This window comes from Anabas testudineus, chromosome 21 (assembly GCF_900324465.2).
Source record: "Anabas testudineus chromosome 21, fAnaTes1.2, whole genome shotgun sequence".
Classification (NCBI taxonomy): Eukaryota; Metazoa; Chordata; class Actinopteri; order Anabantiformes; family Anabantidae; genus Anabas; species Anabas testudineus.
In genome coordinates this window covers 20,870,134-20,891,510 of record NC_046629.1, presented here as the reverse complement: position 1 = coordinate 20,891,510, position 21,377 = coordinate 20,870,134, and the positions used below count along the sequence as shown (strand labels likewise).

Genomic DNA, 21,377 nt, shown 5'->3' with positions numbered 1-21,377 from the left:
TACCAGGTCTTTTTCAGCACTTCCTAAAGGTCTGCTGTGCTAGCTTAGCAGTGTTCCTGAACTCTTTATGCAGTTTAACCTTATCCAGCGGGCCAAGCCATTACAACGCGTATTCCAGCAGTTACTTTCTTCTCCAGATAATTCTTACACAACCAGAAAAGAATGCTTGGGATCATTGTCTTGTTGCAAAATAAAGTTATTGCCCAAAGGGATGGCTATCACATACACCCTGCAGTGCATCGTTAGATTTTTCTGTGGAATATTGGTGATAACGGAACTGGATATTGGTGAAACACAGAAAAACATTTCCAGAATATGGGTCTGATAAATTAGTGTGTTATTTGTGCAGAAAATCTGTGGCATGCATCTTATGTCTAGTGGGAATGTCAGCACAAAGCATCCAATATTACCACAGCTGGAATCAGCCGGAACAACTGCTCTGAGCCTCAAATACGGCTGCAAGTAGATTAACTTCGGACTCACTGGGACACCCTCCATGTATCATATGCCAAAAGGGTTGAAAAAAAAGGCAGGTGCCAGAGTAAAATACTATGCAAACCAGCAGAATACAACACCACAGTATCTAACCCATACCAGAACCACTACATCTTTAATATATCAGGGTTAGTTAGGGTTATGATTAGTTACTTTGGGTAAAACGTTTGATACAAGTTAATTTTTGTGTCATCAGTCCAGTAAATTTTATTCCAGAACTATTGTTTTTTTTTCTGGTGTTTTGCATGTTGTGCAGCACAAAGGGCAACATCTGCCACCCCCCTCTTGTGCTCTCATATTCCTGCACTGGCTCAGTCAGACAAGCTCATGACTTCATAGAGTCTCTGCAGCATACAATAAATGGCCTATTCAGTCTCCCTCAGTGATGCTTCAGCTTGCTACACTGAGGAAATACACTTTGCACCCATTAGGCATTTAAAGTACATGTATTATTTCCCCTTTTTTTGTGTGTTTGTGCATTGCTATTTTGTGATAATTTACTAAGTTCACCATTATTCACAGGATTTGTTTCTTGTGTTTTATAGGACATAGGCCCTATTGGACCAGACAGGAACTGGAAGGGTATCGGTATCTCTCTGCTGGTTATTTTGGTGGTGCTCTCACTCATTGGACTCTCCATTATTCTGCTATCAAAAGGTGAGGTTCCCTACAGCTCTGCTCCAAATTAAAACATTTATTATATTTAGTAACCCAATTTGGTGATCAGTTTAATTCTCTATAATAGAACAGATTCACGTACAATATAGGGGCTTAAATAGTAAAAATACTGACGCAGAGACCACTTTGGCTGAGCTGCTAGTTTGCAATACTTGTTTTACAGATCGCAGTGTGTACTGTGGGATTTTTTGTGGATTGTTGTTTTATTTACCATAAGTGATTAAATGCACACTGTTGCTGATGCCTGAGATAGCAGCAATATGAAAGAACATGAAACATAATACAATATTTATATCTTGGTTATCCATAGTAAATTGTTTTTGGAGTTGTGTGTGAAGTAGAATGTGAAAATAAATGGAAAAATTGTCCCAACTTGTAATTATGTCTATCACCAGTTATGTCTGCAATGACAAGTAATGGCACCGTTTGCAATTTCCTTGTTATCTGTGTAAATTAATCATGAAATGTGATCTGATCTTCTTCAGAGTTACAAATAACAACACAAACACAATATTTCTGAGCTGATAAAAGATTTGTGTTGTACAAAAGGGGTACGGTGAACAAACAACACCCACCAGACTGGCTTCCTGTAGCTGCCTGCATTAGGTTCAAAGCCCTTACCGTGGTCAACTCAACAGCACCAGCTTACCTGAACTCACTCTGCAAGTGAACATCTTTTAGTCCCCTCAACTCACCTCAAAAGATCCCAGGCAAAACTTTTCAGCTCTGTGGTTCCACAATGGTGGAACGATTTACCCACCTCTGTACGCTCAGCTGCCTCCCTCTCAATTTTCAAAGACTTGCTAAAAATTCTCTTCCAAATCTTTCTCTGCACTGAAATTCTAAAAAAAAAAAAATAATAATAATAATAATAAATAAATTAAATATTGCCCTTATACCGCATGAAATTGAAACAGCTCTTTACCTCTTTATTTTAAATTTCTTCTTCTTGGCTTAAATATTTGCTTGCTTTGTACCTCACTTGTCAAATCAATAAAGATATAGAAATTTTGTGCTTGTTGGTCACTTTGGTATGGATCACATCACATTTCCTGACCAATTTATGCAGAAAAACAGGAAACCAAAGTGACACTTTGTTGCACTTTTTTTTTTAGACACTTTTTACTTTTTCATGCCATTTTATAATACATCAGTATGCTTTTCTAATAAGTGTCCTGCAAACTTTAAAGTTTGTTCTGCCTTAATTAGCATTTGTATTATTTCAGCTTAGCACTGATAATACACATGTAATCATAGACTATGTCTAAGGTGAACCAACTGATGTTGCATTTGAGAGGGTAAAAAAAGAAGGGACTGTCAAACAACATCTGGAAAATTAATGGCAGACTTCTGGCAGAATTTTAACTTATAACAAATTCAGCTTTGTACATAGGAACATATTTTTATCATAAATGTCAGAAAATGTGTGTTATTAATATTATTGTGGAACGTTAAGGTTTAATATCACGTTTTATGGAACTATTTTTTCTCTGATGGCTGATCTTTGATAGCTGGCTGTTCTATTATACTATTTTAATGTAGCTTTTATTTTTCCTGTAGATGATGGTGGTAAATCCTCTGGTTCACATTTGACACTGGACGACCTCTTTCAAAGAGACTTCCAAATACATGACATTGATGCAAAATGGATCAGTGGTAAGTATGTCAGAAACATGAGTTCAAGTAGCCTCAAACACTCTAAATCAGGGGTTCCCAAATATTGTCCTGTAAGATGAGGATGAAGTGGGGGAAGACAAAGTGAATTGGTATCGTCTAGCTTCTGATTGACTGAATACGCCTTATTCAGGTAATCAACAGTGGGTAGGGCAGAGACAGTTGCAAAACAAGAACAGCAGTGGGCCTTGATGACCATGTTTGGAAAATTCTGCTCTAATAAATTCTAAAATTAAATGAAAAATTATCTGTGATGCATTCAATATGTAGTTTACATCTGACATCTCAGATTACATTCAGTCACAACAATTTTTTTTTTTTCTATTTTCACATGATAATTGTCGGGTGGATGGTTAGAATGATCTGGCCATATCAAATAAAAGTAAAAATTTTGGATAAGTTTGATCTTACTCCAAGGGTTCCTCAAGAATAACTCACGACTCAATAACATAGCATACTGTATATGTTGGATATGCAGACATTTTTATAGTTATGCAAGATAAAGTTTAACCCAAAAATCTACAAGTTAATGACTGGAAATGTAAGAGCAGAGAATAATATACAAAAAAAAAAAGGAATGCTGGCACATAAAAGTAAGGTATTGCTTTTTTTAAACATACTTCATAAGACAAAACTTGTGAAACAATTTCTGAAGGATCTAAAGGAATTTCAAACCTTCAGCACAATATAAGACTATAAATTCAGCCGGTGGCTGAGTGTGTACATAAACCTGCCACTATTCACTATCTTAAAACCTAACTGAGGCCAACCTGATTTGATGCCTGATCAGTTAGTTATTGCTTCTCTAAAGAGAACACTGTCTGCTTTAGACAGACAGAAAAGCTTTCTTTATTGTCAAGTGCCAATATTATTTTTTCTCACATTCGTCTGAACTATAGTCATGCCCATTTTGTACCATTGTACACCACTGCTACGTAAACTGTAAACATGTTAGGGATGCACTAAATGTTAAACTAACAGTTGCTCACAATTTCTAGTTTTACATTTTAAATAGGTCTACTTTATTTAATCTGGTACGAAAATAAAGTAAATAACAATATGACAGTATATCCACACACTGTAATAACCACAGTGTACAGTAGCTTAAATCTATGCGTTGTGAGATTAGCCACAACGTGTTTATGCACAGGCTACTGTAAGTAGAAGCAGTGTGCCACCTGCAGACAGGTAGGTGACCCATTCACACATAAGAGTCTGCCTCTTTTAAGTGCTGCATCTGTAACTCTGAGCCTGCTAGCGTCTTGCATTAGATTTAGCCTCAGGCAGCGTTGCACTGTGCATTTTGGGGAAAATATCTAATTGCAATTTGTGTGCGCAGCAATCACTCGAAGAGTACAACATGCCTTTAACTATAGATTAGACTGATTATTCCCCTTCTTGCCACTAAAATAATGCAGAATGCATTCTAATTGTTGCTCTTTTAAAGAAATCTTTAATTTTTTGACTGTATCTCATAGAGAATAGCCTTTCTTTCAAAAGAAAGTATAAACTGACCTGCCTCCAAGGAAAGCTGTTTTTGTTTGGCAATTATAGTTCTAATTTAAATAGTAGTTGTTTTGTAAAAGGTAATCCTCAAGATTTTTAGAAGGTTCATCTGCTGATTAAATAGTAATTGTAAGTTGACTTGTTGTGACTCACATCAGCATTATATAAATAAATACAAGTCAAGTGACTCGAATAGAGCCATTAGGCAAATGTTGGACACTCCAGGTGATCCTGTTAAGGGAAGGAGTCACGGCCATCTAAGTGGCAAAGCATGGTAATGTGTATTGATGCAGATTTTTAAGACTACTGAATTTCTTTAGACTATAACAGTCAGCTGTGTCAGGTCAAAAACAACTGGTGATCGGGCTTACTTGGCTTTATCACTTACTGTTATAATGTAATATTCTGTTTGTTCAGCCCATTACCAGAGAACAACTTTTACATCCAATCATAGAAACATCCCAAGAAATATGAAACTAATTATGAAATTCATGACAAGATGCAATAATTTCAAGATCACTAATGTTGCATTTGGCCCATTTCAATTGATAAAGAGCAATTCAATATAAATTCATACCAACATCTATTCATGCGGTTATGACCCAAAGCTCCATTTTATCACTATGAGTGCAAAGTCATATCACAAGTGTTCCCATGTGGGGTCACAGTTGGCAGCTAGGATAAAGCCATTATGGGATGCTGGGAGAGCTGTTTGTCACCATCTAAATGTTTCCTTGGGTGGAAAGACCCAAGAGACTTTTCTCCCACAGACAACATGAATAACATCAAATATCACTTTTTGTAATGAAACAGTCTACTACTTTTAGGCCTTCTGGGGGAACAGTTGAGATACTCCTGTTATGTACCTGTGCTGTCAAGCTGTCTGAGCGATCCTTCTCCATAACAGGAAGTATGTGGTTGGAAACTCTTAGTCACTCACTTTTCCACATCTTAAATATCAGATTCTCAGATGCTGTCTTACAAATGTCCTTCAGCAATCTTCAACAAACTTATTTTATTTATTTAATTGCTTTTTATAATAGCTCTACCTAACAGGTTAGTTGTAAACAAAAAATACACCCCAATTTGTTGGGAAATCTGAAACCTCAGTGAAAACTTTCAATTCAATTCAATTTTATTTATATAGCGACAAATCAAAGCAGAAGTCTTCTCAAGGCACTTTGGGAACTGGTTCCACAGTAGAGGAGCTTAATATCTAAAGTCTCTGCCTCCCATTTTACATTTGGAAACTCTAGGAACCACAAGTAGACCTGCTCTCTAAGAATGAAGTGTTCTGCTGGGAAAATATGGAACTGTATTTGATAATATTATTGTAAGGACCTGACTGTGGTGAACCTTGGGTGAGTGTCTAGGGTTATGTAACCATCACCCTGCCAGCCTCACTTCCCAACTGCTCAGGAACTGCTAGAGGACAGCTAACGGCAGCTAGGCTAGGTGGCTCCACACAGGCCACTGGGACCTGACTAGCTGGCTTGTTTTCCATAGTGCAGATCCATTTCCAATTTGGTCAGCCTCGCCTATAATGCTGCAAATAAATTACACTTACAAATATACCCTTATCACTAAGAGCGGCAGAGAAGAAGCTAAATATAAGGCACATAAGAAAACTGTAATACCTTGTTCAAAAGTTGCCTTGATTTTAGGAACCTTGTACTTTGTGTGGGAGTATTTATTTTTGATCGCACTAAATATATTTAGTATGCAAGGTGATAGAAGTTGTGATAGACTTGAATTGTCATAATTTATAATGATAATAATTATTACTTGTCATTTTTTTAAAAATATAACACATATTTAAAGCTACAACATGCAATTTAAGCAACCACAAGCACACAGGTTAACTTTATGTTACTCTCCACCACACTGCACAGCCTGTCAGGTACTAGTCGTTAATAAATTACAGTAATTAAGAAGCTGCAAAACTTACAAATCAAGCAGAAATCAAAGTGATGGAAATTTTTGATTAGAAGGAAAATGTGTAGAAGCAAATATCTCTTCACTGCTTCTAATACTGTTCAATGGCTGACTTCATAGACTATAGCCTATGATGTTGGATCATATAAAAATAGTGCTTTTGGCCTCTCTCCACTCACTGCTTCTCTTTTTCGAAACAATTTTGGCATTACAGATCAATCAGGATGGCATTCCATTTATTATCCTCAGGGTGTCTGGAGGCTTAGGATGCATAAGCTACGATCCAGGCTGGGTTATAGACTATAGATTATTAAGGCAGACACTTTCTTAACAACTGTAGAGCTGATTATGAAAGTGATTTGATTGTCATGACAGCTTGAAACCAGATAATCCAAATCTCCCCTGGACTGGGTCAGAGAAAACTGTTGAGACTGCACTGTTTAAAGATTCTAGTCTTTAGTCTCAAGATCAAGTCAATATCATTTGTCATCATAAAGATTTGTTTAAACACATTTTATATTTTATATTAACAATTGACAACAGCGACTGATTGTGTCACTACCGTGGGAGACCTACAGTAACTACAACTTTATCTGAAACGAGTTAGCAGACCATTTAATTTACCTCCATTTCTCTATGTAGGCTCTCCATCCAGGATCTCGCCCAGAATCTGAATAATATCACAAAAATAATAGTAAGAAGATACTGGGAAAGGAAGACAACAGATATTCGGACTTTGTGGAGCCTGACAAACATTCAAACACTTCATCTAACATTTCCTAGAATGCAGCTCAGTGGCAGCTTTTTGTTAGCCTCTCCCTGGCTGGCAAATTACCATGTCTTTCAAACTTTATGGTCCTAGTTTATTACATAGGTTTTCATTTGAGGATTTGTTCTCACCAAACCCAAACAGAAATAAACCTAATGATATCACAGGGGGGTTATGGCCCTCAAGCGTTTATAGATCTATTTCATGGCCTTAGCAATGTTCCTTATGACATGTAAAATGAGTGCCACATTGGTACAAACCACAAACTTATTCCTTGCCTTACTCACCAAATTCATCTCACTATGCATCCTGAATCAACAATGTGAGTCAACAATGCAACATGTCTGAAGCTTTAACCAATACTACAGTGTCTTCACACTATAATATCAAGTGCAAGGGCTTAGGATAGATAATGTATCAGTTGGCTAACAGTGTCGACATGGCACAATAGGGTTTGCATTTATTCTTACCAATTTGAAACAGTTGCACATCATCACCTCAAACACTTTTAATCGCAGCTGAGATTACATATCCCCTTGATCCTAAGAGCATTTTCTGACGGAACTGCTATCAACTCAGCAGCAGATTGGCCCCATTTCCATCTGCATTGCTCTGGAATGATTTATAGACCCACATCAAATATTTCAAACATATACAGCATGTAAAATATGTCAAAAAGATTGTGGTTTGTTTACTCCTGGTTTAGACAGGAGCCCTCTGAAGGTTTTTATAGCTCGCTGAATGCAACCAATATATCTTTCATATTTAGTTACTGTCATTATATTTGAAGCGTTTTGAGTGTTTACTTGTTTTCAGGCCTCTCGCCTGAGATTGATGTGTAACAGCTTATTAATTCATATTTATGAGAGATGGGGACTTTTACATGATTTTGAAAATGCATTCATGGAATTCAGGCCTCTCAGTCCTTTGGAACTGTAGTGTTATTTTGGGATTAAACTGGAGACATATTGTGACAGTCCTGTCATCCTTTCCATTGTTAAAAGTTGAAGTATATTCTCATTAGAACTCATCATCATCAACATTAGTTTTCTCAAAGACATCCTTTTAAATGAGTGTGAACCAGTTTAATGTTGAATCTATTTCCCCCCCTACCAAGAATCTTTCTGTGTACACATGAGCAGCTTGAGCCATTAGCCTATTTTGCACTATCCATTCAGCTAGATTATTGAGACAATTTGCCAGCAAAGCATCCTGAATAAAAAGGTACAATCCTAGCACAGGGGTTAGTTTTTATTGCCACCATAGTGAAACTGGTGAAACCTCCATGTAAAATGAGAAATATGTTGAGGTGAAGGAGTGTGAAGGTTTGATTGATATTTTTTTCATATGCCACCAGGGTAGTTTTTCCTGGATAACATTACATGGGAAAGGCAAATAGCATTTCCCTCATATTTAAACTAAATCTAGTTTTGTTATGCATTGTGTGCATCATAACATGTTAATGATTACAGTCATGTTACATTCCTGTTTCTACGGCCATAGGATGCAACATTAACAACCAGATGTAAATAGTTTCCCTGTACAATTTATTACTAGCAGTTGGGCACAGAGACATAAATAATGAAAAATAAGAAAATATGAACAGAACAAATGGGATAGACAAAGAGAAAAAAGAAAAAGTATAAAGGCCTTGAATCAATGAAAAGAAAATAAGCAAAACGGGTTCTATCAATCTAAGTGGGTGTAACCTAATTCTAATCACAGAAAAAAATAAAGCAACATTTCTGCTCTAACTTATCTTTTTGCGCAGGAGTAGCACCTAAAAACCAAACAGAGGAAGGAGCACCCCTATTCCTAGTGTCAGTGTCAAGGTTTCAACAAACATTAACAGATATATAACAATGACAGTCTTAGTACCTGACGAGAACAACCAAGATTACACCAAAAATAAAGGTAAAGCGAGGCATAGTGGCTCACACTAAATCACAGGTGCTTCCACTAATGGTTGAGCTTTGGTTATAAAGGAAGCGCAGTTGCAATGGAGCTGCTTGACTGGTGGGTAAGCAGTGTGTTCAGACCTTATGCTACACTGACTGAAGCCAGCCAAAGGAGGTGGTCAGTTACTTTGTAGCAGCTCAGCCAATCATGTGTCATGCTGCTTAAAGCTGGCAGTAGCATGAAATTCTAAATTAATTCACTCTGGTCTGCCAGGCCCCCCCTCTCCCTGCTCCACTGTGCTCTTCTGCTACACTCTGCCATGCTTTGCCCAGCCTCTGAGCTGCTTTAGTTACAATCAAATAACAATCAGTAAGAAGCTGCAAGACTTCTTATTCTAGCAGAAATCACTGAAATTCTGTGACTGTTTAGAAAGATGGTTTAGAGTTTAGTGTAAATGACGAAAGGCTCCTTAAAGAAAGGTTCACCTAACGCCAAAAATGCTGCCATGTTTGTCTGATACTTTGATAATGTCAAACTTTCCTATGTTCCTCAAATCACTAGATTAAGTGTAAAGGCTTAAAATGTGTAATTTATCAGTTGGGCAACAGTGACAACAGTAGCAAAACAGGGTTTCCATAAACTCTTACCATTAAGAAACATTAGACCGTTAAGGCACTCGTAGCTTATTTTAGACTTCCCTTTAGTCCACTCAGGACAGGGGCCCCATTTTCCCATGTCTAAAATGTTTTATATACTAACGGTTTTCAAACATGTGCAAACTATAGATATATGTATAGAAACAAATAAACAAATAAACCAAAACTAGTGTTGTTTTACAAGGGTTTGGAAAGGAGCTCACTGCAGAAATTTTACTGCCCACTGAACACAAGCAATATATGTTTCATATTTAGTTACCTGTCATTATAGTTGAAGTATTTTGACTGTTTACTACAGTAGTTTGCAGCTCTCTTTCCAGAGATTGATAGCTCAGAGCTTATTCATTCATATTTACTGGTGAAGCGGTCCTGGAGATGATTTACACCTGTCAAATGCAATAATGGAATTCAGGCCTCTCTGAACTGTAGTGTTGGTTTGGGATTACACTAAACATATCCAGCCACTCCTCTCACTATTTCCACTGTTAAAAGTGTAATTTTATTAAGAAGATGTTTCTCAGACAGATCTTACTAAATAAATGTTGTTGTTTTGTGCCAACTAAATGTTGGATTCCCCTCACAAGGATTTTGTCTGATATCAGACTGTCTTCTTGTGGAGGAAACAGTGGTGGCCCAAATCCCATCAAACACTGACAATAAACATTGTTGCTGTTACTGCATCATTCTGAAGTATTGGATGTCAGACTTTATACACACCTTAATCTTGATTTATTTGGCATTCCTGATATATTACGCATTCGCTTATTTAAGCTTCACTTTGCACAACTTGAAGTCGACAGATGACTGTGACTTTGGCAAGATAAATCAAACAAATCCATAATTATATGTTGTTGTTTTGGAAATTGTAAGGATAAGGCCTTTAAATATTTTTCATACAAATACAGCATTTTGAGCATGCACATTTCTGTCCTAGGGGAGGAAATCATCTACCAGACCTCGGATGGAGATGTTTTCAAAATCAACGTATGCAGCAATGAAACAGATCTCCTGCTGAAAAACACAACATTTGTAAGTATTCAAAAAATGTTTAAATGTTTAAAAGATTCCCACATTCTAAAAGTTTTACTTAAATCTTAGAAATTAGTTAGATAGCATTTGAAGCTGCATCAAGTCTGTCTGTGATTCACTCTTTATTTTGGAGATTATTATGAAAGAAATAATCTATTTCTTGTTTTTTCCTGCAGGCAACTTTTAAAGCCTCAAAGTTTGCAGTTTCTCCAGATCTGAACTTTGTTCTTCTAGGATATGATGTTAAACAGGTGAGACCCTCATATTCATATTCATATTCCAGTTGCATCTTCTCACATTCTTCTCTGCTGTTTGGTTTTGGAGCCTGCTAATACTGGAAGTTCTTGAAGTAAAATGGAGACTTTGAAGTCCTTTTGAACGGTTCCAGGACACATGCAGTACTAAACCAACACTGTGGGCTTGTACACGTTGAAATAATGAGACAAGCAGTAATAATCAAACATAAAAAAATTTTAACATTTGTTTAACCTACATTTAATTTAAAGGAGTCAAGTTATACAGCTTTGTAGATTTTCATGCTGAAAAACCATGTAGATCACCTCCACTGGCCTGACTGAAAATGTGTGCTTTAACCCCTCTGATAGAGCAAGCTGTTTTCGTGGTGTGTTGCTTAGTATGCGAATGAAATGTTGTCCCCACACACTTGTGTAACTAACTGTGTAGCATGTAGCTAACTCTAGCAGGGAAATTTTATTCACATACTTTCTATGCTGTTTTGTCTGTATTTTGATTTTTAATAACAGTAGTATAAGCAGCGGAACGTGGCATTGGGTTGGCTCGTAGTAGGTTATGTTTTTTCAACTAGTAATATTTGCAGATGATTATTTTCAACATAATTCAGCTTGCTTTCTGTAACACAACCCTTGACATTTGGTATAGCAATTTTATTCTGCTACAGCAATGATAAAAACACAGTACTGCAGTATTCTCAGTAATGAAAGTACTGCAGTATTCTGTCAGTAGTAACAGTGCTACAGTAAAGCTGATATTATCTGTAGATCACAACAATTGATGCTATCGTCACAGTCAGTTTACAAACTCTGTCCCACTGTCAATTCAGCTTCCCCGTGTTTAACTTGAGGTGCAAGAAAAAACAAAAGCTTGAGAGAAACTGAGACAGCGATTCTGTCCTTTTTGGGGTAACTTCAATTCAATTCAATTCAATTCAATTTTATTTGTAGAGCGCTTTTTACAATTGACATTGTCACAAAGCAGCTTTACACAACCAAAGAACAACTTATAACTTCACTCTTATTGGTAACATAATTGCTGTGCTGTCATAGGAGTAACGTCGGGGCCAATCTGTGTCTCTGATAGTGTAAAGTCAGTTTGCTGAAGCGAAGAAAAACAATGTTGGAAGAAAACAATGTTTTCTTGGTCGTTTTTTGGACAGAGCCTGAAGCAGAACTGCATGACATCAACCTCAGTCTACGTAGGCAATGTGAAGGACTCCGAATGGTCCGATCTGGGCGAGCGTCTAACTAAACAGATAAAAATGTGAAAAAAGGAAGAAGAATTTCCAAGATACTTGTCTGTGTTTACATGCTCTCTAGACTTATATTAATGTACCAAAATGACCAAAAAGTGGATTTCGCACAAGTGTTTTTACTCTTGTACAGTAACTGTGTAGCTGTTTGCACTCATTCAGTAAGTGCACTTATTTTAAGAAGTTCTATCATGGGTGTAGCCTTAGGTTAGCCTCCAGGGCACAGACAGTGTTTTTGATACATCACTCCTTCGTATCACTGATAAAAAATATCTCAATTTTATTCAGTATGTGTCCCACTTGTTTTTGTTTTACCTCCAGTCTTAAATATATCATACTGCATATTTACAGACTGATGCTGAGGCATCATTTCGATACGGTTCTGCAATATCTCGACATTTATTCTCGTCTTGAGTTGCATTCATTTTTTGCCAAGATATTGTATAGATTCTCAATGGGTTTCAGGTCTGGACTCTGTGCTGGAGCAATCCATGTGTGAAAATGATGTGTCATGCTCCCTGAACCACTCTTACACACTTTAACCCTTATGAATCCTGACATTGTCCTCTTGGAATATGTCCGTGCCATCAGGGAAGAGAAAATCCATTGATGGAATAACCTGGTCATTCAATATATTCAGGTAGTTAGCTGACCTCATTCTTTAGACACATAACGTTGCTGAACCTAGACCTGACCAATTGCAGCAACTCCAGATCATAGCACTGCCCCCACAGGCTGGTATGGTAGCCACTAGGCTTGATGGGTGCATCACTTCAACTGCCACTCTTTTTACGCTGATACTCTGGAACAGGGTAAATCTGGACTCATCAGACCACATGAACGTCTTCCATAGGAAGTTCTTAACCCAGGTTTGATTATCCCCAATGGTTTGGATCTACCTTTTGAGTAGAGTAGAGTAGCTTTTTAATGTTTTTGTGTTGAAAGACCTCAAAATTGTGTGTGTTTTAAAAATGAGAGGTTAGATTTAATTCAAAATTGAATTTGGGCCCAGGAGAGAGTCCTGATGAACCCCTCAAAGCAGCTTTGAACTATAAACTTTTACTCACCACATCTAATATGACAAGACCTGTCTTTTAGGTAGAATGTAAACTAATTAAGAGCATACCACTGTAACCTACCTGCCCCTAAATGCATGTTAGCTAAATAGGATATCCTATTTAGCTAACATGCATGTGATAACTGTGTCAGAACTACACTGAGCTGTCCAGTATTTTCTACTAAAAGTACATTTTTTATTACTTAAGCAGTAGAGTCAAAGTACTAATGGGCTCTAAAACTAAATTAGTCACATTGCAACTGAAAGATTTTTTGACCTGTTTTTTTTATGTAACAAAGCTTACAGTATAGTATGTCCAATGTGGCTGATCATCTGCTGCCAACTGTCTTCACACAACAAACTAATTTGCTTGCATGGCAGCAACTGCTGCAGCCATTTAGGCAAAGTGTAGAGCCTTAAACAAATATAACAAGTATAAAAAATATTAAAAGCAACTACAAGCACAGTGTCATTGAAAAGGTATTTAAAGCTGTGTTTTATTTGCCTTGCTTTTATTACATCAACACGCAGCTTCGCAAACACACACTGCTCCACTTGATGTGTTTAATAAAGCCTGCCATCACAGGGTCAAAAGCAAAGCCAAGGAATTAGTGTGCTGATTTCTGGAAGTGTGCGCTTTAACGTATGAGTATTCACAAGGACGCAATATTGTGCTTAGTTGATAAAACGATGAGTGAGTGAAATCACTTGAAAAATAAAACCAAGTATTGATTATTATTACTTTCATTAATGCAAATACGTGTGTGTAAGTGACAACACTCGCTAACACTCGCTATTAAAGAAAACTCTCTGAATGTCTAAGTCCTTGGAGTGGTCTAAATGTACAACATCGAAAGAAAAATGTGCAAATTTTACAACACCACCTGTTTAATGCAATCCAACATAAATATTACAACAGTGACCCTTTCATTTTTGGTCATTCATTTTTGTGAAGTAAAAAACTATTTCATTTTCAACTGCACTCCAGGTACTAAGCACACAGACAGATGTTGCAATGTGATTGATGTTGAGTCTGGTCCAATAAAGAGACTCAGACTAAATTATTGAGAAGCCAAAAGAGAAAAAAAACGGAGCAAAAATCATTGTCTTACTAAATAGTAATGTACTGTGGATTAAAGGAAACCTGAGTATCTTTGTTGGTTTTCCTGCCAAGAGATTTTTAATAAGCCAAGTAGGTAGGTAGGTAGGATGTAAATAACATTGCAAAAATGTTTCATATGCTCTATTGATTTATACTGTTGGTGCACACACAAATTAAGTCTACTGTGGTGTAGTTTGGACTACATAACTGCAAGCTATGCTGTTGCTACAGGGGTAAAACACTGGAATAAATGTGTTTTGTTGAAACTGCTTGTTTAAACCCCAGGCTTCGTACACGTATCTTTTAAATTTGTAAATTTGTATGGAATGACTATATAAATCAGAGGCAATTACTAGGAAAACCTACTGCATATGTATGGGTAGATGCTCAATGGTATAAATTAAGTACTGCACAAATGATCAAACTCACAAGCAGGTCATGGATTTCATTAAGTAAAGGTCAAGGTCTTCAATTTTACAGATTTTCAAAAAGCACACAGGCCACTTGTGCTGGCACGAAGGCTGATAGACATACTGACATGTCGTAACTGTATGTGTCATTGGCATGGGTTAGTCTATGAAAAAGGGAAGTAAAGATGTCTTTCTCCTAATTACCCTCTTCAGAGAGTTTTTCATTAGAATCATTTTTATGGCATCCTGATGAGCAATACACTCACTCAATACATTCATGCTGCTACTACAGCTATGAAACACATGACTTTAAAAATGAATTACAATAGTTTACACTGACTGTAATTCTACCTTGCCACTCCTGACATCTGATGGAGTTAAATCATATGTTAGGGTTCTAATGGAAACAGTGGACATAAGCTTTTAGCGTTATTGTGTTTTTATCCTTGACTCTTTTTACTGTATACAGTAGCAAGATTGTATTCTTATACCATTAATGTTCTCAAATACATCTATCCATTCATCCATCTCACAATTTACTGTTTGTCAGATTTTATGTTTCATTTACTGACAGACAAAATGGCCCTACCTTTAACTAATTAAAGCTCGGCAAACAGAGTCACAACAACCCCAACTTTGAGAAATTCTCAATACTTCTTTTTTTTCTTTCATCTAAACCAGCGAAGCTTGATTAACATATATGCTTAACTGAAATTGAAAACAACAAAACTGATAAACAATTATTACATTCTCACAAGAAAACTGCAAACTGTCTAAATTAAATGACCAACATCTTCTTATTTACTCTACTAACATGCAAACTGCACATTTCACCATCACTTTATTTTATCTTGTCATCAAAGAAACTTACCTTACTATGAAGGATAGAAAGTGCCCACAGATTACATAGAGTATTGTGGATATTCTGGGTTTTATAAATAAGTTAATTTAGTTGTATTCTGCAAGGTCCTAAACCTTTTAAATGTAAACCAATTCTGTTTATTTATATAGTACTGAATCACAATAAAAGTCACCTTGAGCCACTTTACAGTATGGATGTCTCAATACCACTTTTTTCATTTCAGCACTTGCCAATACTAAGTATTTATTAATATTACAGATCCACTCTTTTTTATTATAAAAATATATAAATATATAGACTCGTTTATATATATATATAATGGAGTGGGATTTTTCCAATTCAAAAAAGTGCTTCTTAACAGCTTCTGGTAAAGTTCCCTTCATTGTTTTGATGTTAGAGTTCTCCTCCATTTTTTGGTCTAAGGTCTTTGCAGCACAGTATCAGCAGGAATCACAGCTGATGCTACTGCATCAGCAGAGCTCGCTCTTTGGGTTAACTCCTCAGACGAAGCCACAGCTAGAGTCTTTTCTTATAGTGTTCACTGGTGAGCAGCAATGTTGTAGGGAAGCTCATATTCAGACCCAAATGTGCCCAAAGCCCGTTTCTGCTCAACCAGGGACTGTAGTATGTAGTACGTGCTGTTCCAGTGGGTCTGCATGTCATGCTGCAGATTTTTCACAGGCTTGTTGAGCTGTCGAGCAGACATTTTTTTAGAATCTCAAGCTATTGGCAAATGCAACTGCTTTTCGTGTACCTTGGTAAGGCACTGTCAATGATGGGGTGACCCATGGGTTGTCTCTGAACTGTTTCTCTCGCTTCTCCAGCGTTTGATGGAGTGTTGGTTGCTGCTGTCTCCCGCTGCTACTGATAGCATTAGCAAGCTTGGTGTACTGTGTTATGTTGATTCTTCAGATTTTTTATCAAATTCCTTTCTTTGTGTTGAAAGAGGTGTTTTCACCCCCTTGCCAATTTATCAGAGGAACTCCTATTTATGATGCTTAAAAGAAATACCAATATTTCAATCAATAAACTCAAATTAAGTTAAACAAATTAAAGACTGACATTCACACAAAAGATCATTCTAATGAAGCTGACAGAGTTGTAGTTGTCAGTAGTTGACACACCATGCAACATGTAATCAGATAAGAAAAAAATGCATTTGTTGAGTTGACATAAACTCCCTGAGCCTTTGACCTAAATCTTTAAGTTGAAACAATAAATTCTATTTTACAGTGAAGCGTTAGTAGCCTGTCATTGGCAGCTCTGATACAAGGCGTTCAGGGGCAATTTGCAAAATAGTTGCACCGATTGGATAAAATTTTAAGGTCCTGAAAAATTCATGGGAATTGTTTGAATTTACATTATTTGTCACAATCACAAAAATAATAAATATAAAAAAAATAATTAACAACAAAAGTAGTATGAGCGGTTACTGCTTAGAGAACAGAAACACAGAAACAGCTCCTGAAGAAAGTGCCTATTGTTCCTCATACAGCATATATTGACATTCTAATCATTATTTGTTTTCCATTTTTGAAATCATTATTATTGATCCCACATAAGAAAAATTCACAATTAATATAGTGTCTTGTCTGTTGTATCTCTAATAACCCATCACTAATTACTACTGAATATAGAGTTTTTAGTTTTTTTTAGAAACCATTAATAACTTATTCATCATCAGGCTTTTTCTGATTTGTGCATCACTTGTTTCCTAGTATCACAATGTAAAGTGCATTACTTGCAGCTGTATTAATGCACTTTACGATATGATACAACTGCATTACATATGGCTTTAGAATAACATTAAACAGACAGATTTTCACTGACGTTCATTGAAATCCATACAAGGCCACAGACTACAGAATGCACTACAGGAGATCATCCTAGTTGTTTGTCTTTCAAGGTCCAGGGCTACTCAAAAATCTGTGTGTCTGTGTGCATATAAAAAATACTAGTAAATTATCATGATCACTTTGCCTACTCCAGCACTGCAGCTGTAGACCAACTTATTAAATAAAATGATTAAATCCTACATCAAGCATATTGATGTCTTGTTCTGTCCTTTGTGGTAATCTCACTGCAGTTGAGATATGTGCTTAAGCCACACTGCAAAGATAAGGGACTGTGGCCTCTAAGATGTGAATTTAAAGATAGCAACAGGCTGTACACACAATTCTGGAAAACTCATTATCATTGCAGCATACAGAGGGCATTTGCTACCAGCTGTAAGGGAAAGAGGTACTTTTAAAGATCACAGTGTGATCAGTTGTGATTACACAGAAACAGTTGAAATTTCTTACACTGGTCCTTTTAGCATCAAAAAAGTCAACATTCAAATTGACTGCTAATTTAACAAACTCACATTTGTAGTTTGGGATTCCATGAAAATGATTTCCTACCTGACTTAATTGCATTCAAGAAGGATTTTATCTGGGAATCAGTAGAATAACATGCTCTCATTTCACCTAGATTATAGAAATAGTGGAGTGGATGAAAAAAACTGACACAAAGGTACAAGGATGAAAAAAAGGAGAAAACATAGTTTGAGAGTAAGCATATTATTCTAGCATCAGGCTTAAAATGACTGGCTTTTACTTTAAATTAAGTAACAATGGCTAAGGCTTATGGGCACGGGGAATTAGAAAACAAGGCTAATATACTGCTGGGTTCAACATTAAGTCTTGTTTGGGCAAATGAAGAATAATACCATACTATTTTGGTCTCATTTGTGATTATTTATGAAAAAAATAAAACTAGAATATTGAAGATATAAACAAAAAAGAAAACTTTTAAATTTGTCCTGGTAAACATACTTTTGCAACCGTATATATATGCACACTGAACATTATAGACATAAACATTTAAGACTGCTTAATTTTTCACAGGTCACAAATACATAAGTGTGTTGTTTGTGTAGATGGGTTTCCTTTATCTAGTTTATGGATTGGTAAAATGTTGGTCACATTTACATTAGTTTTATTCAGAAATAGAAAACAATTATTGAGAATTCAAACCTTAATAATTACTTTCGACAAACAGGTGGTAATATTTATAATAGTAAGACACACAAAAGTACAGATTCTATTCATTCTTCCTGCTGTATTAATGATCAGTTTAAAGTCTCTTAACTACTTGTACTTCTTAAAGGACTAATTTGAATAATGTTCACTTATATTGTCTGGTCAAACCTCATATCCTCACCTCACCTCCATGCTGATGACACATTTGCAGAAACATGTATCACACAATAAATTGAAAATAAAAGGAGCAATTAAAAGTTCAAATATGGCTCTGGGTTGGCTGCAGAGCGTACCTGTACTCTTCAAGCAGTTCTTCTAGTTTCTGTTCTAAAAAGAGACTACCAGCTGAGACTTTGTTAAGCTTAAGAAACAGCACGAGACATTCTAACAGAAAATGGAACAGTGATCATTTATCACACCAGAAGCCCATTACTGTCCCCATGTCCAATAGCAGTGAAATTTCTCGTTGCAAATCCCGCTATGTGTCTTGCCCACTCTTCAATTCTATCATATGATGGTCACGAACACATCTCAGTGTCAGCTTGATAATGGGCTCTGTGTGCTTGATAGGATTGAGACAGCACAGAGTTAAAGACGCGGTTTCCTCCTGAGATGGACGGAGCAGATGTGTTCATCATAAAAGTGACAGTCTTAATCTATGGAGAGTAATGGCTTGCCCCCGCACCACTATCTCCTGTTGTCTTATGAATTTATCATAATCATGCACACACTCTGCTGTACTACACTTCTGCAAGGCTCCCATACATCTTACTCTGTTAGTTATGGTCATCAGCCTTTTGTGCAGGGTATAAAGTGATATTTTACGACATGGTGGTGGTACACATACAACACATAATTTGCTGATTATGAGAGCTGTCAAAGAGCATCTAGTTATAATCATTATTAAATACATCGTAATGCTGTATGACTTATATGTCCCAGAGCTGCTTACAGACCAATCAAGATCTGTCACATTAAGCACACCATACCTACCAAGTAAACCTATACAGGCTTCTCCAACTTACTGATTTGTGTTTTAAAAGTATTCTTAGACTCCTAGTGTAATGTCTGCACAGCAACAAATGTTACATGGAAATGTTTTAGATGCATGGCTTTTAGATTTTGTAGTTAGAGTCCAAGTTTGTTGACTGTATCAGCACCTACAAACAATAAATCCACCACTCCCTTCAGAAACAGTGCATGTTACCGCAGCAACAGTATCAGTAACTGAGCGAAGTGACGATCCAATGACATTATCACATGAAAAGCCAATCACCGTCAATTTGAACCACAAGCACAACACACACTACGGAATATGAATTAAAGACAGTTGTGACCAAACAAGGATGGAAACTCACAGATTCAGCTAGTCCCAGCTAGTGCCTGTATGTATCACAGTATTACAATACATCCACTCAGGTCATAGTGCCGACTGTCAGGATACCCTGAAGAGCAGCACATGACATTTAAAGGTATTTCTCAAACCCTCTATTGGCGATTCTTTTTAAAAACTAAACTGCTCGGCCTCCGGAAAAAAAATATCACTTTACTTTCCCAGCTATGACACATTCTCCTCTACAAAAACAAATTATCTATTAATTACTTTGATTGACAGTTGAGTGCAGCTCAAGAATATTTTTAAAAGTTCTCTCTCTCTATATATATATATATATATATAGAAAATGTAAAAAAAATTATCAAGTTAGTTGAACAAAAACAATTGTTACTCACCTATTTAGCAGACAGAGCATTTTCCTCACTTGTAAGTGCCTGACCTAAACAAAATTATGCTTTCCCCACATTTACAAGCACATACGTTTTTATCAGCAGTTATTAAAGAATCTTTCATGAGTTCCTGATAAGTCACCGCAGCACCACGGGGTGTGCATTATCTTCTGCATGCAGTGGCGTAGCTGCGAAAGCTAAAAATGACTATGAATTGTTTCTAAAGATGAAGCCAGCAGGGTGCTTTGAGTGTAGCTTTCAACCTCTACTTTTATTTGTTAAATAAGTTTTAAAGTGAAATTAACATATCATACTTTGAGAAAATGGATGTAATCTCCAGTGACAGCGTCATACCACGAACATGTCAGCGGCAACAACCTAACACCTTACAGATGAACAGCCAGCCAATCCCTTGCTTTGTTTTCTATAGTTTTAGACATAGCTTTAGACATTTCAGCCAATGAAAAGACAAGTTAACATTTCAGTTTCTTTAGAAGACTTTATTTAACAGTAAATACAATAATTCAGACTCAAAACAAGCAGCTACACAACAAATATTTGGGCTAATAATTTACAGTAGAAAAATAGTCATATTTTTGAATGAAATGATGCGCAATAAGATGTTGGTTGATGTTGTTGTTTTCTTTTACCAAATTTTGTTATCAATTTATATGGATTGAGGACATGATGATGAAGTGAAGACTTGCCATGTTTCACAAACTACAATTTAGGAAAATATGGAAATGCATCCATGCAAATCCATTTTCACCCTGGTGACAGTACAATCAAACCACTATACTGTATCTGTGAAACAAACATGAATAAATGTGTCTTAACTTTAAAAGACAGAATGGTGACAACATGGGCAGCAATATTAAGTGCTTTGAAGACAAATTTAGTTTCCTATACTCAGCTGGAAGATCTCTGAAGCTGCTATGCTGAAACATATACACCCACATGAGGGGAAACAGAGAACACCTTTCAGTATACCACATTTATTGAGCTTGTTCCAAATGTCACTGCACACTTCAATGGTCTGAAAAAAGATGA

At 36.4% G+C, this 21,377-nt stretch overlaps 1 protein-coding gene across 1 annotated transcript in view; it reads left to right on the top strand.

Moving 5' to 3' along the window:
- The window catches only part of LOC113172849 (inactive dipeptidyl peptidase 10-like), an 83,075-nt gene that overhangs the window by 38,065 nt on the left and 23,633 nt on the right, over positions 1-21,377 (top strand). Inside the window, exons 2-5 of the mRNA XM_026375878.1 lie at positions 1,041-1,152; positions 2,734-2,829; positions 10,547-10,641; positions 10,818-10,892. Coding sequence (XP_026231663.1) covers positions 1,041-1,152; positions 2,734-2,829; positions 10,547-10,641; positions 10,818-10,892 — 378 coding nt within the window. The remainder of the gene's footprint in view (positions 1-1,040; positions 1,153-2,733; positions 2,830-10,546; positions 10,642-10,817; positions 10,893-21,377) is intronic.